Source organism: Argopecten irradians, chromosome 14 (assembly GCF_041381155.1).
Source record: "Argopecten irradians isolate NY chromosome 14, Ai_NY, whole genome shotgun sequence".
Lineage (NCBI taxonomy): Eukaryota > Metazoa > Mollusca > Bivalvia > Pectinida > Pectinidae > Argopecten > Argopecten irradians.
In genome coordinates, this window is record NC_091147.1 from 2,801,032 (window position 1) to 2,825,485 (window position 24,454).

At 36.1% G+C, this 24,454-nt stretch overlaps 2 protein-coding genes across 2 annotated transcripts; one reads left to right on the plus strand and one right to left on the minus strand.

The window, feature by feature from the left end:
• The first annotated feature begins 957 nt into the window (after positions 1–957).
• Positions 958–14,119, plus strand: LOC138307336 (inositol 2-dehydrogenase-like). Its single transcript, XM_069248025.1, has 9 exons — positions 958–1,035; positions 3,760–3,865; positions 4,446–4,605; positions 5,520–5,590; positions 6,501–6,609; positions 8,238–8,365; positions 12,195–12,418; positions 12,846–13,011; positions 13,507–14,119. Exons 2-9 carry the CDS (start codon positions 3,820–3,822, stop codon positions 13,620–13,622), a joined length of 1,020 nt encoding a protein of 339 aa, XP_069104126.1. The 5' UTR covers positions 958–1,035; positions 3,760–3,819; the 3' UTR covers positions 13,623–14,119.
• A 45-nt stretch (positions 14,120–14,164) lies between these two features.
• Positions 14,165–23,905, minus strand: LOC138307335 (monocarboxylate transporter 5-like). The gene is made up of 8 exons (XM_069248024.1): positions 23,599–23,905; positions 20,867–20,939; positions 20,465–20,542; positions 19,994–20,137; positions 19,349–19,495; positions 18,080–18,900; positions 16,658–16,874; positions 14,165–15,045 (listed from the first exon to the last, which is right to left on the minus strand). Exons 3-8 carry the CDS (start codon positions 20,532–20,534, stop codon positions 14,897–14,899), a joined length of 1,548 nt encoding a protein of 515 aa, XP_069104125.1. The 5' UTR covers positions 20,535–20,542; positions 20,867–20,939; positions 23,599–23,905; the 3' UTR covers positions 14,165–14,896.
• Between the last annotated feature and the right edge of the window lie 549 nt (positions 23,906–24,454).

Below are 24,454 nucleotides of genomic sequence, written 5' to 3' on the forward strand. Positions count from 1 at the left end.
AATTTCAATATTTGTTCAAATGTAAGAATGATCTAAACCAGAGAGAAATATTACCATTGTTATCGTGGAAATCCATTCATATAGATTAGACAATATGACATGTCATACATCAGATTTCCTTAGACAGATCTTGATGGATTTTGTATTCATTGGTGTAAATGTTTAAATTGCATGCATCTTTTCTATACAGTAATTTTTATTGTTCTTTTATTTAAGCATTGATGTAACTTTTTTTTAAAATTTTATCGGGGTATGAAAAAAATATTTTCAATGCACGGATTCCCACAAAAGTTTGCAACCAAAATGTTTTTCATACCACGATAAAACTGAAAAATAGTTATAGCAATGCTTATAATTAATTTCATGATATATTTAATAAAATAAAGTATTTTTAATGTACCATTCTAGTGATTTTTCAAAGTATTCCTTTTCCGAATCAATACGCAACGTCAATGTCTCTATTGTGACGTCACGATAACGTCGTAGTGTCGTACCATTCTCGGATTTGTTTTTCATAGTGCTATGCAAAAGAATTGTTGGCCAATCAGAATGAAAAAAATTGGTATAAAAACAAAGAGAAATTAATTATTTATCGTTGTTATATAATGTTTTACATTTTCTTGTGTTTGTGGATACCAAATAGAATGCTGAAACTGTAATTCTCCTCTATTGCAAAATGAAGACATTACATTTTTACTATGTGTGAATTTACTAATTTACTTTTCGTTGTCGGTGTGGATAAAGAACTTTCCGATTTTTCAGTGTGAATACTTACGGACAAGCCTCGTTTACTATGTATATATCTCTTCTATCTATCTAAATGTTTTTAATGTATCGCCTTTACCTAATTAAGGAAACACCCTAACATTTCTTAACTCCAAATTACTGAAATAATTTACTCCTAATTAGATGACTCTGGTGGTTTAGTGGAGATAGATATGTTAGTGGTAGTGGCTATGTTTAACCAGGAGGAGTAACGTCCCTTTGTTGACACGGTGTTATCTATTCACCTGTACAGTAAATGGCGTGGAGCAGGTAAGTCTGTAAAAGTTTGCTTTTATTGACACAAACGTACTTATAATACACGCTCATAAAACCTTAGTTATAACTAACGTCTTGTACATCAAACTTATAGTAAGTTATATCAGACGCCAAAAAATATTGGAGTCACCATCCTGTACATATGTGTACAATGGATAATGTGGTCTGACGCTGTGAGATCAACATCATCGAGGGTAGATACCTGTCGATTTATAAGTAACTAGGACACAGTATATTGCAGCTCTATTTACTGACATGTGACTTAACGCACCATTTATGATAGAATCGTTATAGAGTTACCGCCCTTTAGGTGACATGTATGCATACTACGTAGATGTTGTCATCAAATGTTTCATATTCAAACTTGTCATTCTATCCTATTTTGTTATATATGTCTGCTGTGAGTGTCGTAAAAATACACATTTAAAATAATGAAGTTTATATGCATATTGTAATGAAATATCCGATGTTCTTCATTTTTATCTTCTTGTGTTTTGTGCATATTGTAATGAAATATCCGATGTTCTTCTTTTTTTTCTCCTTGTGTTTTGTTGGCCCTGCAGGTAGGGCGTTAGAATTGTACCTGCTGCCCCTATTGCATGATCGTAAAAGGCGACTAAATTTAGGATCTTATCTTTTCTCTTCTTCCTAACTGACTTTATCTTTCCTAACGCCTCCCTTGGCACCGCCTCACTTTTGGCCTTGAGTTACATGACCATAGCTGTTAATATGTACGATGGCCCGTTTGAGCCTGTCAAATTACAACTACCTGATTAAATAAGTTGTACTTTTATAAATTGACAAAGTGTACATGACCATTTACTCTTAAGTAGTTGTACATTTATAAATTGACAAAGTGTACATGACCATTTACGGTGGGCAGCACAGGGACCTGGCACGAAAATTTTCAACCAATAATATACATATATATATTATAGTATCAAGGGTATGAACTCGGCGGTCGAGAAAAACGGACCTATTTTTTTAAAACCGTGATTATTTTAATAAATGGGTTCTATACAACATTGACGGATATCTTACCTTAAAGAGAAATAATGTATCTTTCCATTGAGTGCTTGATGAACAAAATTAGCCAAGTATTGACGAAGTTATGGCAGGATGAATCGGGAAATTTACGAAAAATATGCTAGGTAGACATTTCCCTGTCCGGTCGAAATGTCGTCTCGGCTCTAATGGGTACCTCAAAAACCAAGCCAAAATCACAAAATCTACGCTTGTGGTGGTAAACAGTACCCATAACTATGTTCATCCACAATCTCCTCTGGGGGTGTCATGACCCGTACTTTGTAAAAACTTCATTTAAACATCGTGTAGCTCACTTACTTTAACCGTCACCGCCATGTTCGTTTTTCTCTCGGAGCGCTTCTCGACTTAACATATCGTGACTACATTATGCAAATTATGTAATGTTGTGCTTGTGTGTAAACTCGAGAAGCGTTCCGAAGAACAAATGAACATGGCGGTGACGGTTAAAGTAAGTGAGCTACACGATGTTTAAATGGAGTTTCTAAATAGTACGGGTCATGACACCTCCAAAGGAGATTGTGGATGAACACAGTTATGGGTACTGTTTACCACCACCAGCGTAGATTTTGTGATTTTGGCTTGGTTTTTGAGGTACCCATTAGAGCCGAGACGACATTTAGACCGGACAGGGAAATGTCTACCTAGCATATTTTTCGTAAATTTCCCGATTCATCCTACCATAACTTCGTCAATACTTGGCCAATTTTGTTCATCAAGCACTCAATGGAAAGATGAATTATTTCTCTTTAAGGTAAGATATCCGTCAATGTTGTATAGAACCCATTTATTAAAATAATCACGGTTTTAAGAAAATAGGTCCGTTTTTCTCGACCGCCGAGTTCATACCCTTGATACTATAATATATATATGTATACTGTTAGTTTAAAAAAATCGTGCCAGGTCCCTGTGGTGGGCAGGGCAAGGTATCGGCGTGAGTTATTGGGTGAATGGGGAATGTTAGATTCCAGTCTTGACCTTTGCTTCAGCTTTCATTAATATTGCAGCGATAACGTGACAAACATTTAAGCGCAGACCACGTCCCCTCGTTGTTTTCCGTATACAGACAATTATATTTGCTGAAGTCATGTTTTCAAGACAACATCTAAGTTGCATTTGTATGTTTATAGATAAAATTTGAAGACCACATTCTATATAACTGACTGCATTTACAGGGAATTTCGAACTGATGATAGCCTGCGTTTTATTGTTTGTCACGTTACCGCTGCAATATGAATCAAGGCTGAACCAAAGGTCAAGACTGGAATCTAAAATCCCCATTCACCAGTCTCTCAATAACTCACGCCGATACCTTGCCCTGCCCACCGTAAATGGTCATGTACACTTTGTCAATTTATTAATGTACAACGTCTAAAGAGTAAATGGTCATGTACACTTTGTCAATTTATAAATGTACAACTTATTCAATAACGTAGTTGTAATTTGACAGGCTCAAACGGGCCATCGTAAATATGACGTTAATGAATCAATCAAACAAACAAACAAACAAACAAACCTTGTGTTTTGTAGAGGTCTTCGTATATAAATATATAATACTTTATGCTTGTTTGTAGCGTAGCTTGTAGTTTATGTCAATACGTTTATTTGTAATTTATAAAAAATATAATGAAATTCTGTGAATACTGCATGTTTTACGCATTTAATATATTTCAGGAATTGAAAAAGACAAAGGATATCACTGAAAGCTCCTGCTGTTTCTCTACTAATCAGACGATGGCGTCCAGGGTGGGGTTTGCCTTGTTTGGGCTAGGAAATATGGGTAAATCCTCAATTTATATCATACCTATTGGCAATAATTGGCTGGAGATTTCGAAGCTACTTGTAATATTCTCTTAAAATACTAGCTGCATTGTCCTGCTGGTTAAAAGGCACGTCCGCAAGTCAAATAACGAAAGTGAAATATGACATATCGGTATTTTTGTTGTGTTTCATTCCGCCTTCCTTGAGATTTCGTTTCCACGACCAAGTCATTCGTCGTGTCTCGATTATTTTCACTTGATTAATCAATGTGTGTTATTCGTTTCTCTGACTTAACCAGTCTGTGTTCTCCGATGTTCTAGTATACATTTGTGACCAATTTGTGTTCTCTGTTTCCCTGACGTAACCAATCTATGTTGTCTATTTCGCTGACGTAACCAACTTATGTTCTCTATTTCGCTGACGTAATCATTTAATGTTCTCAGTCTCCCTGACGTAACCAATCTATGTTCTCTATTTCACTGACGTAACCAATCTACGTTCCCTGTTTCCCTGACGTAACTTATTCATTTCTCTAACATACCCAATATAGGTGTTCTGTTTCCATTACGTAACCAGTTGATGCTCTCTGTTATTGGAAGGTTTACTGCATGCTAAGAATGCGATATTATCCCCAAGAGCTTCATTGAAATGGATCATCCGAAACAACATAGAAGACGCCCAAACGTTTGTGAAAGATCTGAATCTACAGGCGAGGTGTACAACACCAAACAGGCTGGACGAGGTTTACTCAGACCCCGAGTAAGTATAGATTTATAAAACGCGAAATAAAATTTAAAAATATTTATCGCATTGATGTATTTTTTGTAAGGTACTGCTAGTTAAATTGTATTCAATGGTTTTTGATGATCGTCCTCATACATAGCACAATTCTGACTGGAATGCCGTCGTCGATGAAACAGAAGATGCTTACTCTTGCAGAAGACCTGATCCAAGTCCACCGTGGGAAGGTTATCGGAATCGGGGTGGATAGGGGTTGTGTACCCTTGACGTAGGGGGCGATTCCACGGCATTGGGGTGAGCTCGAATCGAGAAAATGGCAGACGACAGTTGCATACACGTTTTCAATGGGATCGTAAACAAAGATATTGAGAGGAAAATTAAAAACCAACAATTTTTGCATGTTCAGTGATTTCCATTCTGTCGATGAGATGTGTGATTGAGGCCAAGGATGCATGGTTCGTGGAAGACCCTATTTTGGTACATAGGAGGATGGTCAAGAGCACGCATCTCCTGCAACGCTCAAATAGACTTTATAGTGCCACCCCAATGAACATATTGCTGAACACTAGGTGCATCGCCACATTGGTGCCCGAATAGATACAAGATGCTTACATTTGACAACGAACGTCCCGATATTGACGGCGCTTCCATATGAAATGTGTTTGGATTGATAGGAAATTTTAGACATTTTAAAGCAATTTCAACTCTCTTGACAGCTACGATACACCGTTTTTCATGTATAGTAAATTTCAAATTGAATTGTCAACTGACACGTTTCTTGTTCAAAAGTTGATGTCCTTTCAAAAGCTGATTGTTTAAAAAATTCTTTCATTTTTTTCAGAATTTCAATAACAAGTGATAGATATTCTATTATATAATAATTTTGTATTGTGTACTTGATGAACAACAGAAAAATGGCTGTATGTTTATAGGGTACACGCTTCGCTCATTTGTTCACCATCAACAACTCACGACCAAATTATACAGGACTCGCTCCATGCAGGTAAGTTGTGTGGTCGTTGTTGTGACATCATGACGATATCTGGAATGTTCTGCATCTGTATACGATACGACACCATCATTGTTCACTTATCGTTCAACAATACTTTTTGATATTTCTATATCAACTGTTTTTGTATGGTTGCTAATATTCATGTGGGTTATAATTTCGCTAAATTCGCCAACTCATCCAGATTTGCGAAATTTAATTTCTCGCGAAGTCTATCAAAATCATAGTTTAATAAACCCCGCGAATTAGTTTCAAATAGTTAACCGCTAAAGTTTATACCAGCAAAATTTAAGAACTATACAATATTAATGAGTATTTTCTATGGCTAAAATTATACAGTAATGGTTTCTAGGAAACATATAATCCCAAGAAAATTATAATTTTACGAGATTACATTGAATTTTATGGATGAATATGAATGCATATAAAATCTGAGTGTTATTTCATTATAAACCTCTCAACATGATTTCTTCAAAAATATAACCTGATGTGATGTTATTTTTTCCATAAATAATTTTACATCTTATGCAAAACAAACAAACAAACGGTATTCATCATATCCTATGTACTCCAGGATTATATTATCACTTTCATCATAGAAAAAAAACCTGCTAAATCACACGCCTACCGAGGCTTCTGTTGGTTTTTACAGAGATCATCACCAATCATTAAAGCCATAAAGTGTACTGTATTTAATTTTATGATGTATGTCGAAAGATCAAACTAATATATAATTTTATCATCTGTTGATTTTCACGACAGTGGTAGTAACCCCTGGAATGTCCACCGCACATGTTAATTACATGTATATACAATTCTTTATCAGTGGTAGATATATGATGTTAGGGGATATTTGTTGTTTACTATGAGCGGCTCCAGAAAAGTATCGTTTTCGATGTTATAGGTAAAGCTGTGTTCTGTGAAAAACCGATCACTGTCCAGGAAGATTCCACACGGAAATGCTATGAACTTGCCGAGTCGAGAAACCTGCCCCTTTTCTGCGCCTTTCACAGGTAAACCAATAACACAATTACACTGTACCATCATGTTGTCAATAGAGACAACAAAACCTGAATCATCATTACAAAATTTCAAATAATAGTCTTACTTTTCAGTTCCAGATACTAGAGTTTGGGATATTTGACGACATAGTTATGTTAAGAACTTTAGGATTTCTTGCCTTGAACATTTTAACATATTTTATTGTGTAGTTTTCTATACAATGGGATTGGGCACAATTTTTCACTCATCAATACAACTTATATGAAGCCCTCTCACTGCATAATTATAATTAATTATAAGACAAAGAAGACAAAAATGGCAAAAATATACATATTTACATATTTACAAGATTTTAGAGAGAGCGATAGAGAGAGTTTATTTTAACATATAATTACTTAATTTATTGATATGTATGTATTTGTAATCACTCCCGATGCTGACAATCGATGTTGTACTAATCGCTGTTCTTGTCTCGCTGCTTTACTTAAAGTTCATCACATCCAGTGCCTTGGTCTCTTTCTCCTGTCAATCTGGTGCCTTGAACAACAAGTGTTGAAACCAAAACCCACTGTATATTTATCTCGCATATCTAGAGTACTACGTGATGTTTTAAACCTTTAAACATTCATACCATTTAACAGATTTACAAACACGGAAAGGTTTAGCCAGGTGAAAACCTTACCAGCATTACGTAATTTCTATAACAACACCGATCTTCCAGATTAAGATGCTCTTTGGAGTTTCTGGTAAGTGAAAAGGAGAACGGGTGGCTGTGGTTTATTCGGATATTCTGCTTGTGTCTTTTCACATGACCACATTCTTTCATTTGGTTAGATTTTTGCTTGCTTGTTTGATTACTTTAAAGTAACGTCCTATTAAGAGCCAGAGTCATGTCATATCGACGGCCTCCCATCTATGCGTTACGCTGTGTGTATGTCGTACGGGTGTGTGTTTTGGAAGACCGTGGTATATTCGTGTTGTCTTCTTATACAGTGGAACTCACCGAGGTATGCCGCCGAAGACACCAAGCAACACACCCAACCCGTTCACATACTGACAATGGGCGAACCATTTGGCCCAACACGAATGATGACTTACATTAATTTACATGTAAGTTGTTTCACAAAAGGAGTAGAAATCAATAGAAATAAATCAAACAATTCATTTTCAGTTTTACACCTGAAGACGCCGGCTTCATATGTTGTTCACGTGTGAAATTGTGTTTGTCGGGGCCGCGGTGCCCGAGTGGTTAAGATGTCTCGACATATTATCACAAGCCCTCCACCTATGGGTCGCAGTGCCCGAGTGGTTCAGATGTCTCGACATATTATCACAAGCCCTCCACCTATGGGCCGCAGTGCCCGAGTGGTTCAGATGTCTCGACATTTTTTACAAGCCCTCCGCCTTTGGGTCGCGAGTTCGAATACCATGTTGGGCAGTTGCAAAGTACTGACTGCTGGTCGGTTTTGTTCTGCGGGTTATCCAGCTTTCCTCCACGAACAGATTCGATACGTCCATGACCCTGGCTGTTAATAGGACGTTAAACTAATAATACCAAAATCAAAAGTGGTCGTTTGAAATCAAATTTCATAAAGCATGGCACTTCGTAAAAAGGTCTCTCTGTTGTTGTATTCCTCAGACAGTTTGACCCAAGTTTTATGAGCGTCCACAAAAGGATAAAATCAGGAGAGTTAGGACAGGTGAGGCTGATTAAGATGACAAGTCGTGATATGGCACTTCCACCTATATCTTATCTACGGACCTCAGGTAAATACGTACATACATATAGGTAAACCATACCTTACTAAAACCTGTATCAGGTAAATACGTACATACATATAGGTAAACCATACCTAACTAAAACCTGTATCAGGTAAATACGTACATACATATAGGTAAACCATACCTAACTAAAACCTGTATCAGGTAAATACGTACATACATATAGGTAAACCATACCTAACTAAAACCTGTATCAGGTGAATACGTACATACATATAGGTAAACCATACCTAACTAAAACCTGTATCAGGTGAATACGTACATACATATAGGTAAACCATACCTAACTAAAACCTGTATCAGGTAAATACGTACATACATATAGGTAAACCATACCTAACTAAAACCTGTATCAGGTAAATACGTACATACATATAGGTAAACCATACCTAATTAAAACCTGTATCAGGTAAATACGTACATACATATAGGTAAACCATACCTAACTAAAACCTGTATCAGGTAATACGTACATACATATAGGTAAACCATACCTAACTAAAACCTGTATCAGGTAAATACGTACATACATATAGGTAAACCATACCTAACTAAAACCTGTATCAGGTAAATACGTACATACATATAGGTAAACCATACCTAACTAAAACCTGTATCAGGTAAATACGTACATACATATAGGTAAACCATACCTAACTAAAACCTGTATCAGGTAAATACGTACATACATATAGGTAAACCATACCTAACTAAAACCTGTATCAGGTAAATACGTCCATACATATAGGTAAACCATACCTAACTAAAACCTGTATCAGGTAAATACGTCCATACATATAGGTAAACCATACCTTACTAAAACCTGTATCAGGTAAATACGTCCATACATATAGGTAAACCATACCTAATTAAAACCTGTATCAGGTAAATACGTACATACATATAGGTAAACCATACCTAACTAAAACCTGTATCAGGTAAATACGTACATACATATAGGTAAACCATACCTAACTAAAACCTGTATCAGGTAAATACGTACATACATATAGGTAAACCATACCTAACTAAAACCTGTATCAGGTAAATACGTACATACATATAGGTAAACCATACCTAACTAAAACCTGTATCAGGTAAATACGTCCATACATATAGGTAAACCATACCTTACTAAAACCTGTATCAGGTAAATACGTCCATACATATAGGTAAACCATACCTAACTAAAACCTGTATCATGTAAATACGTACATACATTAGGTAAACCATACCTAACTAAAACCTGTATCAGGTAAATACGTACATACATATAGGTAAACCATATCTAACTAAACCCTGTATCAGGTAAATACGTACATACATATAGGTAAACCATACCTAACTAAAACCTGTATCAGGTAAATACGTATCTGTCAGATATACAGGTACACAAGGTCTGACCAATACCTGTATCAGGTAAATATGTACCTGTCAGATATACAGGTACACAAGGTATGACCAACACCTGTATCAGGTAAATACATATCTGTCAGATATACAGGTACACAAGGTCTGACCAATACCTGTATCAGGTAAATACATATCTGTCAGACATAAAGGTACACAAGGTCTGACAAAAACCTGTATCAGATAAATACGTATCTGTCAGATATACAGGTACACAAGGTCTGACAAAAACCTGTATCAGATAAATACGTATCTGTCAGATATACAGGTACACAAGGTCTGACCAATACCTGTATCAGGTAAATACGTATCTGTCAGATATACAGGTACACAAGGTCTGACAAAAACCTGTATCAGATAAATACATATCTGTCAGATATACAGGTACACAAGGTCTGACAAAATTCTGTATCAGATAAATACGTATCTGTCAGATATACAGGTACACAAGGTCTGACCAATATCTGTATCAGGTAAATACATATCTGTCAGACATACAGGTACACAAGGTCTGACCAATACCTGTATCAGGTAAATACATACCTGTCAGATATACAGGTACACAAGGTATGACCAATACCTGTAGCAGGTAAATATGTACCCGTCAGATATACAGGTACACAAGGTCTGACCAACACCTGTATCAAGTAAATATGTACCTGTTACACATACTGGTACACAATGTCTGACGAAAACCTGTATCAGGTAAATATGTACCTGTCAGATATACAGGTACACAAGGTATGACCAATACCTGTAGCAGGTAAATATGTACCTGTCAGATATACAGGTACACAAGGTCTGACCAAAACCTGTATCATGTAAATACGTATCTGTCAGATATACAGGTACACAAGGTCTGACCAATACCTGTATCAGGTAAATACATACCTGTTACACATACAGGTACACAAGGTCTGACTAAAACCTGTATCAGGTAAATACATACCTGTTACACATACAGGTACACAAGGTCTGACCAATACCTCTAACAGGTAAATACATACCTGTCAGATATACAGGTACACATGGTCTGACCAATACCTCTAACAGTAAATACATACCTGTCAGATATACAGGTACACAAGGTCTGACCAATACCTGTATCAGGTAAAAACATATCTGTCAGATATACAGGTACACAAGTTCTGACCAATACCTCTAACAGGTAAATATATACCTGTCAGCCATGCAGGTACACAAGGTCTGACCAATACCTCTAACAGGTAAATATGTACCTGTTAGATATACAGGTACACAAGGTCTGACCAATACCTCTAACAGGTAAATACATATCTGTCAGATATACAGGTACACAAGGTCTGACCAATACCTGTATCAGCTAAATACATACCTGTCAGATATACAGGTACACAAGGTCTGACCAACACCTGTATCAAGTAAATATGTACCTGTCAGACATACAGGTACACAAGGTCTGACCAATACCTCTAACAGGTAAATACATACCTGTCAGACATACAGGTACACAAGGTCTGACCAACACCTGTATCAGCTAAATACATATCTGTCAGATATACAGGTACACAAGGTCTGACCAATACCTCTAACAGGTAAATATGTACCTGTCAGCCATACAGGTACACAAGGTCTGACCAATACCTCTAACAGGTAAATACATACCTGTCAGCCATACAGGTACACAAGGTCTGACAAAAAACTTTATCAGATAAATACATATCTGTCAGACATAAAGGTACACAAGGTCTGACAAAAACCTGTATCAGATAAATACGTATCTGTCAGATATACAGGTACACAAGGTCTGACCAATACCTGTATCAGGTAAATACATATCTGTCAGACATACAGGTACACAAGGTCTGACCAACACTTGTATCAGGTAAATACATATCTGTCAGATATAAAGGTACACAAGGTATGACCAATACCTGTAGCAGGTAAATATGTACCCGTCAGATATACAGGTACACAATGTCTGACGAAAACCTGTATCAGGTAAATACATACCTGTCAGACATACAGGTACACAAGGTCTGACCAAAACCTGTATCAGGTAAATATGTACCTGTTACACATACAGGTACACAATGTCTGACAAAAACCTGTATCAATAGCACTATTCATTATAGACTGATTTGCTTAAATCACAAATAAACCGATAGCACAAGTCATTTCCGTCTGATTTACTGAACATGCGTCGTATTTCCAAATGAAATTAATATAAAGCCACAAAGAAAATTTATTTATTTAACAGTTGATTTGCTTTATGCAAAATAAATTTAACCAATAAGTTTCTGCTTGTTACGTGAAAGTCGCAACCGAACAAGAACATAGCTATAAACGAGTGTTTCGAATGATGTCCCCTTAATTTATCGTCAGATCATCCATTTCAAAAGTAACTGTTCTTTTTCTTTAACAGGTGGAATAATAGCAGATTCAACCATCCATGATTTAAACTTTGTTCTATTGCTTTCGGGGTCTAGACCAAAAACAGTGTATGTTCAGGGAATGCATTTTCAGCCAGAACTCGCCTCTATCCCTGATATGGATCAGGTCCTTGTAACGATAAAACACGAGAATGGAACACTCTCCTTGATCGACAATGGCAGACTGGCGGCGTATGGTTACGACCAGAGACTAGAGGTAAGAATCGACATGTAAACAAAGCGACATACATTTCCTTGAAATCCAAAGTCTTACGGTAAATTTTCTAGTAGATGACCACGATAACGAAAAGCATGCTATTACATGTATCTTAAACTACAAATGTAAAAGAAAGCAAACACAAAAAAACAAAAAAGTAACAAAAACAAAAGAAAATAAATAACAGCAACATGATGAATAGTATAATACCACGGTATGTGATACAGTCATGTAACTATAGATACATGTCATGCATTTTCATATACTTATTAATAAGATTTAATTTTATATCATATCAAACTAGTTCAAATATGATGAAACGTGCAAATTAATTAACATTCGATTGCCAATAATTGGGTGATGATTTATTAATTATGTATTTGTGTGTATATATGTAATTCTCTCTCGTTCCTTTTTTGCCACTCAGGTGCTTTGTGAAGAAGGTTTACTAACCGTTGGAAATCGTCCAAAGGATCAAGTGAGTGAGGCTGGACATCACGTGACTACAGAAAGTCGAATCCATGATCACTTTACAACACGTTATGACCAGGCTTACAGCAATGAACTGGAACATTTTCTCGATGTCTTACAAGGTGACGTTTATCTTAAATATCTTCAAACCACGGCAAAGGTTTTTAATTTCTGGAAAAGTAATTGTAATAGAATAACAGAATGATTGCATCAGTAATAAAGTGAATAAATAAGCATATCATTTCATAATATACATTATATAGCAGTTACTACAGTATCAAACCAAACACGTCCAGTTAAAATAACGACTACATTGAATATTGATTTCACAGTATGGTTATGTATTGATGAGTGAAACTACCTCCGTATCGTTATATTACCAAACTGAATATGTAATGATTATTTATGGATCGACAGAAGTATGCTGTAAATAAACCATCACATCGGTTGGTAGGTAAACAAAATGTTAAGTGTTATAATGTATTTCGATAATCGGCATACTGTTGTTCAGCTTATAATCTAGTTTCTAATAGTTTGAAATAATATTTTCTAGTCCTTTTCGACCTCCATATGACTCTGAATGTTCGCTTTAGTTTCCATGATTTTAATGTTTATAGGAAAATCAAAGCTGTTGGTGACTAAAGACGACACAGTGGAGACGATGCGACTGATTCGAGCCTGTAACCTGTCTATAGAGACCGGAAACCCTGTAGAATACGACCAGGTCATTTAACGTAGTGATCCGACATTGTAACCCCTACTTGGCGACCAGGAGCCGTACACTACTCGCTTATATTCATAAAAATATGTCAATGTAATCTACATGTAAAGTAAGGACGACATCTACACCGATTTGTCACAACAAATCTCAGGAGGAAGTCCTCCACAGCTGACGAAAGTTCTGAGATGTTTTAATATTTACCTTTGCCAATATAAACAGATGATAAGGGCATGGTCTTGTAGACCAACTAATGTAATCTGCTGTTAGAAGCCATTAATCATGCAGACAGTATGTGCTTTTATAACGGATAAGGAAGAGCCAGTATTTTAGTTTATTCAGACGGATTAAACCAACGTACATATCTATGTATATTATCACAGGATATAGAATACAAAGAATCTTGTGTATCCGACATACACTTACTACCTTTATATGTAGTAGGGCCATAAAGTCACTTGATTGTATACATGTATTTATTGTTTGGGTAATAAAAAGAAAACTGCAGTGTACTCTTAACTCATTTCACATTTATAACGTCATCTCAGCTTTCCTAAGTCCCGCACCAAAATAAAACCATGTCTTCTGTTTATCCTGGAACCACTATGACATTAAAAACGAAAACAAATTGACAGTTTCTTAATTGGTTTCGCTCGAAGCGAGACGCTTCGTTGATACGGAAGAAAAAGTAATTCACTAAACCGAATGTACTCCCTTTTACTTCCATGGGAAATATATAAGCGCATTCGCAAACATTACCATTAATTCTGTTCAGTGTGTAATAACACTGAGACAATATAAAAATACTCTATAAATATCAAAGAATTACTTTACACTACATACCTTAGCTATGAGCCAAGAAAAATACGAAATCGGTATCGTAAAAAGACGTCATTCCAGTGAATGTGACGTCGCTTTTTGGCGGGATTGAATGACGTTTCATTCACCGGAAGGTAAAAGTTCTGGGTCAAGTTAGAAAAAGTTCCCTCAGATATGGAACAAATTCACGCGATCTTATTGACGGATAAAGTATTTGGTATTGACGGATAAAGCACAAGTTTATTTGGCAGTAGTTATCCGTCAGTATTTTGGGGCAGTTGCATAAAGTATGAAACAATCACATTACATAGCGGTGTCCTCTGATCTTTGGATCTAGGCAAACAAGGATACATCGTTACAGTTTGCCTCAATATAAAATACTATCATTTCAAGCACTGTATTTATCCATGACTGTTTCAATCGTTACGCCTGATGACTACACTTTCTCTTTTTCAGAGGTAATTACACTGTCATTCTTTCACAGTTTCTTTTTCCTTCTTCCGTTCTCGTTTTCTCATGATCACGTCAAATATAACGAGGAGGAGGACTGCAGCGAATGACGAAGCTCCCATAACGTGGAATGTTAAATGGAAGGTGTTGGTTACGTCACGAAAATATCCTAAAAAAGATACAAAATCTTGACACCGAATAATTACATGAACAGTGACATGGACACTAACATGGAAAATAAAAATAAAAATAAAAGATTAAGCCCTACAATTCCTGAATCAATATTAGATCACGGTAACCCAACAAATAGTATTATAAGTATTTTAATACTTAAATTATATATGATCTTTGAGTTTCTAGTGCGGAGTAATACGGCTTGACAGTAGACATAAGGTTCTAGTACAAATACGTTTATAGGAATGTAAATATGTATGCGACATTTCAAAATCCTGATACACGAAAGCAGTCGGGTTAATATCGAGGCAGGGCATCTCGCATGGATGCTTATATATTAACTTATGTTGCTTGACAAGTGATATGGATTTTACCAATCCTGAATACATCAACATAAATTATTCATAAACGTGTTTTACCACTTTTAATCGTTACCCACATACAGTACATAAAGGACGAGTGTCAGATGTAACATGGTATTATGGAGGTATTACACTCTTTTGTATTCGTGTATTTCAATGTAGGGAGGTAATGTGATGCAGCTAGCTACCAGTCATGTTTCCATTCATACATTCAGGCGAGTTGACGAGTAAGATTCGTCAGACACTTTGCTCGGGCATGCATGGATTGATGATTTTCATTGTGTTTGTTTTTGACAATTTAGATCTTTTATCATGTACATTATAAACTAACGATCAACATGTGCAAATACGTTTAGTTAGTACAATATTGTAATGAATAACAAGTAAAATTAAAACACATTCTTACACTGTCGTATTCCTTAAAGATGCTTCACTACAGACAGAACATATATATATATATATATCTAATTAACACAATAATAATATGAAATAATTTAATTTGCTTTTGGTGCATATGCAATCAGTTTTTCGTTCCATATAGGACACAGTGTCATGTAATATTTTTAATATATTTTTCATCTTAAAGTAAAATTAGTAGCTCAAGAAAAATGCTAATTCGTCTGCTCCTGTTTTGAAAGAGAAAAATTACTATTTGTCAGCGGAAGAGCATCTTTAAAAATTTTTATCAACAAGATGAAGTAAAAGTATTATAATCGTCTTATACCATCTAAACGGTAAATGCCCTATTTGCCCAATAAACAATGATACTATGACAATGACGTTATGACATAGGTTGTTAAAGTGTTATTAGGAAAGTCGAAGAAATACTGTGTTATTTTACAATTGATTTTCTCATTTATATTGATTTTAAGTCTTGTTTTGATATAAGTAAGTGTTCAAATGACGTGTTCCTTAACTATATGACATTGATATTAGTGTAATTTTAAGTCAGACCATTCATGCATGTTAAGGCAAAAATGTAGGATTTTAAGCTACCGAATAGGCCAAAATGTACTTGTTCATGTGTTGTCCTGCTATTTTCCTTTAACACGTCCATTGATTTCTGCTTTGAAATCATATAATAAGTATGAGGTATTTTAGAATTACAATAATGCTAAAATTTGCCACTACCTTTTAACGTATACGTTACAAGTACGATGTTCGGATGTTGACTTTAGAATGAACTATACGACTTTCATTAATAATTTTGATATTCTCTAGTTTGGCTTCCCGCTAATTACTTACCTAATATGGGTAGAACTGAGCCATTAAACAGACATATAACTATGATGAATATTGCCATGGCAGCACTGTACCGCTTCATGCCGACGATCTCGATCATCATTGGTGGAAACAATGCTGCAATCATCCCCGCTATAGAGCCAAAGCAGGCGACAAAGATGACCAGGCGCCAAAACGAGGAATAGTAGACGGTGAACTGGAGGATGAGTCCAACCGCAACCTGGACATTAAAAAGGTAGACAAATAACACTGACCTACTAGGACGTTAGTTGATAAAAATCGTGTTAGTATCCCTACTGATAGTATTATAGAGTTGTTTCATATCAGTTAAAGATGCTCCACCGCTGACAAATGGTATATTTTTACTATCAAAAACAGGAGCAGGCGATTTAGTATTTTTCTTCAGCTACAAAAGTTACCTACTTTACACCATTACTACCATTGAAAAGTTTTAGCATCTAATTTTACTTTAAGTTAAAAATATGAAAAATAATTAATTGCATCCCGACAAAAATCCGTGTCACTATATCCTATATGGAATGAAGTACTGATTGCGAATGCACCAAAGGCGAAACAAATTATTTTATATTATTTTTTGTGTTAATTAGACATATATATATACACGATTAAACACCAGTCATTGTTCAAATGAAGAATATCATTTATGCTCTGTCGGCGGTGGAACATCTTTAACAGTCAAAACTATTTTCCCGATGTTGTTACACCAACCTGATAAACTGTTTTCCGAGACCGTGGGCCACAGGCTACATTGTAAAATCAAATGGATATATATTGATAAGATAATATTAGTTACACAGTTTGTTAGTGACCTAATACGGAAAAATATTGGGTCTAAAATAAAATTGTATCGGGCGAGGCGAAGCCGAGCCTGATACATGATTATTTTAGACCCAATGTTTTTCCGTATTAGGTCACTAACAAACTGTGTAACAAATTTATCCCGTCGAAGACGCTTTCAATGAAGTAACTGCAAAATGCATTATGTGCGAAAACCAAAACGACTCAAAATTAACAATTTTCACCTCATTGAAGACTCGAATGCGCTGTCATTGTCCATTTCTGTTAAATAATCCTGAATAAGTGTTGCCGATTTCGGTTTGCTTTGAAAGTGGTCATCAGCGCTCTCATTCAAACATTTTGTCTCCATATCTTTTGATTGCCGCCGTCGTCGCGAAGCGTTACTTGACCCCCATCTTGTGGCTAATGACGTTAGGGGCAAAGAACGATAACTCTATCGTCCAAACCTGATACGATTTCTACTAACCTAATACAATACGACTATATATTGGATATCACGTGACGTCATTTTAACCAATAGGAATGCAAGATTCTTGTCTGAGGCGGGATAAAACTCAAACCGATATTCGCGAAATAAAAAAAACGTGAGATAAATTTGGGTCTTACCTGTGAGAAGATGACAATCCAGTGTGAACGGAACGAAGGCTGATCTGCCAGGAAGCCGGCGAGGATACGGCCAAAAAAGTCTGTGATGCTTGTTATAGATACAATGATGGCTATACTCTGATCATCTATACCTCTATCCCGACAGTAAGTGGGGATGTATATATGAGCACACATGATAGGTACGTTTCCTAGACAATATATGGCCAGAAACAATATAAACAGGCCATTACGCAGCAATGAACAGTCTATTCTATTTTTACATTTTAGCACTAGACCGTCTGATCTGAGAGATTCATCTTTGGTTGCTTCAATGCTGCGTTCCATCATATGCGGAAGACTTGATAAAGAGTTTGAGGCTATGTTACCATTACTGAGGTATCGAACAAAGTTAGAACGGGAAACTGTCTCAAAGACGTCATTTGAAACATTTTCATCTTCCTCTCTAACAGTTGTTTGCGAAATCAATGGATATTGTGTCTCTTCTTTGAAACTGTTTGAATATTTTTCTGGGGTTTTGTCTTCACAGTTAGAGACGTTCGTAACTCCATTATCAGAGAATTCCGTCCGACGGTTCTTAGTGTAGAATGTGGTCGGTCGTAGGAGTGAAGCAGCAACTAAAGCATTGAAGGTAATACCCGCTGTGATGATAAGGCCTCCACGTAGACCATACTGATCAAACACATAGCGATACAGCGGAGGCATGATGATCCCTCCGAGAGAATTTCCAGATATAAATATGGCATTTGCCAGACCTTTCTTCTTATCAAAATATTCGCCTAGCAACATATAGATCGGCGGATTGTTTAAAGCACCACCAATACCTGAAAGTATAAGAAACATATCGGAGTTATTAAAAAGTAATACAGTGTCACGGTGTCTCAATCTTATTTTATAGTATACAATTGCTTTTTAGGAAGATCTCGTGGTTTGAAGCCATGGCGAAATACAGTGATATAAGATAATCGCCTTTTGCACTGCAATTGGAATAAGTACGTTACGGTCAAAATGATAACTCTAGAGCAAAGTTCTAACAGTGTGGGCAAACTATTCTCGAATTATCGAGGCGATCTGCCCCTTTGTCAAGAACTCTGAAATGGACGGCATTTGTATTGTGTAGTGAGAACAATCTGAAAATTTTTTCTTTGACTGACAAGTTATTATCTCATAATTGCATTGTTATTCTCACATTATATAACTGATTGAATAAAAAGAACCAGCAGCAATTGATACCGTTACTCAACAAGAGGACTCTGTAACGTTGTGACCCACCTATGAGGATGCTCTGTGACGCTAGGAGATAGCCCAGACCTGTGGCGAAGCTGCTGGTACCATAGCCAATAGTAGAGAGGATGATACCGAGGAAAACAGAACCCCGGACACTGAGACGATTAAAGCCAACACATAACATAATGGCCGCTGGAAATAGATCAACTATGTCATATTATACTGTAGAAATTATTAGCGCCGAAACATATGGATAGATCTAGACGTTAAAAACAATTGACGACCAAAACAAGAATAGGGTGAAATTATTAAGCAATGTTATATATCTGTGCAGTTCTCAATAAAAGATATGAAAATGTAATTTGTGGGGAAAGGGATTTTTAACGCAAAAGAAAAAAAGAAAACAAAAAACGCAAAACTCGTTTACAATAAAATTGTATTTTTATCTACTACATGACAACGTTAGTGCTGAAGGATACGATGATCGACATGTGTGTGTTGGAATTGGAATTTTGTTGTCATTAAATCATATCTGAATATGACAATGATGACGCAGAACGTATATTGTAGCAGTTCATTGTATTTGTAACGGCTACAGACACATGTATCAAAACAGATAGCAATGCTTTTTTGAAACGCGCAGTTTTTGGGAACAGGAGGAATTACTTTGCTATGGGGAGATAATCTTACCAGCGAAACAATACACGACTGTGGTTATTGTGTTGATCATTACTGTCATCAGCACGGTGCCCTGGAACGCCTTGAGAAACTCGATAAAGAAGATTCCATACGACTTCTCCGTCCCCACAGTGATCGTGGCGATCAGTAGTGATCCTGGAATAACAAATAATGCATACAATGTATAATTTTACACTCTAAAATAGCATTGATGTATGGAGCTATACATCCAGTGTATTGTAAGAAGAGAAGGGATAGGGGATTCTGTCGTCATCTCATCATAGGCCCAAATGTCCAGCACTATATCGCCTTATGAGGAAGGGCTCTGGGCTGTGCACACTCACCAATACAACATACATGTAGGAATGTTGCGCTGTGACTTATTAACGCTATACGTTTGAGTTTTAAAGTTGAAAATGAGTTTCCTTTAAGCTTAAAAGAGACGAGGAATTTATTGAACTATGAATTTCTAGATCGACGTACCAACCAGTACCATCCAAGCCCATCCCCTGTCAACAGGAATCCGTGGATCTCTTGTGGCCTCAGACATCATAAACAGGACTGCAGATTTAAAATCCAAAATTAGGACGTATATCCTGTTCTTGGCGTTAATACAAACATTAATAAAAATAACATAAAATACATTCGAAATATTTTATACACATTGTCAAGTTCGTGTTTTCAAAAATGGTTTCCAGAGTCCTAATTACATTCTTTCCGTTCCTTAGTACATGGTTTGTAAATTAAAAAATCAAAATATTGAAACACTCACCCTGAATACTAGAGATGGTATCCAACGAATACTAACCGATATACACCTCCACAAAGAGTTGGGCAGTTTACAACATTTTATACCAGGAAGAAAATATAAATCGTTACCATTACCTGTAGTGTCCAGGTGAATCTTATCTGTAACCTTGGGAAGTCCTGTCTATAGTACAGTGGGATTCACAGGGATCTGCGAATTAGATATTTACAAATTTGGAATTATATATTATTGGAACATTATCCAGAGGCCATTTTAGACGTTTTAGGTATCTATATAGCAATCGGTAAAGCACGCTCTACCTAGGATATAAATTATTCTAATATTATGTTTGCACCACGCGCATGCTCCATAATAACCTGTTATTATTAGTATGTGAGCTAGGTTTTACAATATCAGTCATGAGTGACTTCAGGGACCTGATAAGCAGGGTCAGATGGTAGTGTAATAGTTTTAGAATAATAAAAGGATTTACAAAAGAAGGTTTATATTGATGCTTCGTTAACTACTGCGCGGTAATCAGGTCGACGCCGGGAAACATAAGACAATCCGCGTGCTGAGAATTCACATTTAAACGTTGCTTGGGATTCTACAAAATATCACTGTCAGTTTTAGTTATAGTCACAATTTAGACATTAACGTCGTTGGGTTTAAGCTATGTATAACGGGAACATGACGTATAACACAGGTTTGTACTCTTATCTATAGACCAACGCATGTCGTATGAATATGACCTCTGTTTCAACAAGAGCTCTTACTGTCCAACAAATCAGATTTGGAAAATGTGCGAGATCTAACAAGTGTTATGCTGCATACCTAGATACAATTTCGTACAATATCTTATACATGTAGATGTTACATGTAGTCTGCATACCTAGATATAATTTTGTACCTCGTACAATATAATATGCATGTAGATGTTAGTCTGCATGACCTGTCTTAACAAACTCTGGACATATTTACTCTGGTTGTCGTGTTCTTTAAGTCTATTAGAGGTAATAATGGTTTTAAAACTATTCGCGTAATAGGACCTGGTTAGTAATGCTGTTTTGAATCAATTCAACAGTATACAATTGTTATTATTGAAGTTTGAGGTCAATATGTGTTTTGTTGAACTAGAGGATCAAACTGTTGCTGGAGACCGGAGGCCGAACGCACTAGTCAACCTATAGTAACCTAAATCATGTTGACTGAAAACTCATGACCAGTTTAAAATTAGTTTGTTATAACTTCTATCATTTGTATGATTCAAAATAAGATCATTTATTTTAACAAATGATAACATATTTATTAAAGGCCCATTACCTTTCCGAAACGGCTTTTATTTTTTAAAATGGGAATGTAAAACAAGATCGATAATTTTGTAGAGTCCTAAAAATTATTAACTTACCGTTAATACTACATTTATCATCACCTTCTGAACGATTTGATTAAAATAAATAAAATGTTTATTTTCATAACGCGGGTCGTATTATGTTTCCCGCCGTCGTCCTAAATACCGCGCGGTAGTTGACTATCACTGCGCCAGACGGCAAAACAGCGAATTGACTCTCTACGGTTTTCATATATTACGCAGGCAATCTTGCATATGTTTGGTGTCGTAACCTTATTTTAGATCATCGGTATGCATTTTCTGGTGTTATTAATGTTTTTTAAGAAACCTTTATATTTTGCTCCGGAAAGGTAATGGGCCTTTAAGCTTCCATATATTACAAATAGGATTCACAATCATTAACACTCAATTATTCTTTAATTAATGTTTACAAACGTTGAAATAACCAAAGAGGAATCCCTCAGATCAGACAGTCTAGTGCTAACATGTAAAATGGAATAGCTTGTTCATTGCTACGTAGTGACATTTATATTATGTTTTGGCCACTTGTTGTGTAAGAAACGTATCTATCATGTGTGCTCACGTATACAATCCGACCTACTGACCTTTTTGGTCGTATACTAGCCGGATTTGTTACAACTGACTGTGACAAAAATCACTTTGAAAATTATTACGGTGCAGGTTCACAGTGTTTGTAACACGGCTTCCTGGCAGATCAACCTTCTATCTGTCCACGCTTCACAAAAATTCTTGTGGGTGATTTTTAATTTCACTAATAAAAAAGTATTTACATTATGTAATAATTGCAATGATTAATTTTCATTGAAATGTAGTTCTATTTGAATTTAAATCTGCAATATTTACATGATTTTTATGATGTTTTTTTTCCAAATGGAAATCGCACAATTTAATAGTCATGAAATCAGGTGAACAATCAAAAATCGTAAACATAGTTTTAGGGATTAGTTGATTTTTAATAAGTTAACGGCTCAAAAGCCGAAGTTCTCTCATGAAAGGTCTAGCTCTCTGGCGATATTTTGGATATCTTTGTGTGTTGGCAGTAAATCGAACTCTTAGTATTACAGTTACACCCAACTTCTATACCCACTTGGCCTTTAATCTCAGTGGATATTTTCTGTACTTCTGACAGATACCCGGCTCGGAATCACTACTCAATAGTGTTCGTGATGTTACCAATTTTTTTTCAATAACATACAGAGAGGATGAAAGGAAATTAAGGATTTGGTTTTATTTTTCAATGAGATATTCTGCAGTCTGAAACGAAAAACAGGGAACGGAGTTAAAAAGGAATAGGAAGAGATTCAGCAAAACAGCACAACAACCGAAATAATGGAATCTCCATAGCTGCATTGTTACTGCCATTTTTATATCAGAGTACAATTGTCCTTATGACCTTGGGGAACAGGCTATCACCTCCGGAAAGGAAATCTGACTTTTGACCGATATGACATCAAACAACTACAATACTCATATAAGGGGCCAAACCAGTACATGTACCTCTACCACTAACGTCCTCTTTCGTTAGATCTACTTGTCCACGTTTTAATGTCCAGGTTGCTGTTGGACTCATCCTCCAGTTCACCATCTACTATTCCTCGTTTTGGCGCCTGGTCACCAATGATGATCGAGATCGTCGGCATGAAGCGGTACAGTGCTGCCATGGCAATATTCATTTTGGTTGTATGTCAGTTTGGTGGCTCAGTTCTACCCATATTAGGTAAGTTAACGGGGCAACACTTAAAGAATATCAAAAGTATTCATTATATTCTTAGCAATGTTTTCCCTACAAATAGGTTATTCTAGATTCAACATCCGATCGCCGTACTGCTAAGGTATGTGTTAAAGTAGCAATATTTAGCGTTTTTACACCAAAGGGTCAATGGTAAGTTATGGAAACATTTGAAGATCATGGTGTATCACATGCAATCACATATGCTTCACTCTGATGTATTCGAAATCTCTGCAGCTAGATATATGCATGTAGCTACCAATCAGTTTTCATCCACGCGTTCAGGTGAGTTGAAGAAAACGAACATGCATGGATAATTGCTTTTCGACTTTGAACCAATATGTAAATCGGTGTAATCATCATCATCATTTTATTTTCCACAATATCTTCAGTTTTGTCTAATGTAAAATGTCCTAATATCCTGAAACGATATATTCTTAATATAGCCCAACAGGCCAATAACATGTGACTTAATATAGCCCAACAGGCCAATAACATGTGACTTAATATAGCCCAACAGGCCAATAACATGTGATTGTATAAACTAGCATAAAGGATAGCAAAGTATTTCATGAATGACCTTGGCCTTTGTTTGATGCTACATACATCTGTAGATAAAATGCC

Coding starts and splice junctions, on each gene's coding strand:
- LOC138307336 (XM_069248025.1), top strand. CDS start 3,820: ATGGCGTCCAGGGTGGGGTTTGCCTTGTTTGGGCTAGGAAATATGG. Junction 4,606..5,519: donor GAGGTTTACTCAGACCCCGA/GTAAGTATAGAT, acceptor GTATGTTTATAG/GGTACACGCTTCGCTCATTT. Junction 5,591..6,500: donor ACAGGACTCGCTCCATGCAG/GTAAGTTGTGTG, acceptor TCGATGTTATAG/GTAAAGCTGTGTTCTGTGAA.
- LOC138307335 (XM_069248024.1), bottom strand. CDS start 20,534: ATGATGTCTGAGGCCACAAGAGATCCACGGATTCCTGTTGACAGGGGA. Junction 16,875..18,079: donor GGATTGTCATCTTCTCACAG/GTAAGACCCAAA, acceptor TTTAATGTCCAG/GTTGCGGTTGGACTCATCCT. Junction 15,046..16,657: donor CTCAGTTCTACCCATATTAG/GTAAGTAATTAG, acceptor TATCTTTTTTAG/GATATTTTCGTGACGTAACC.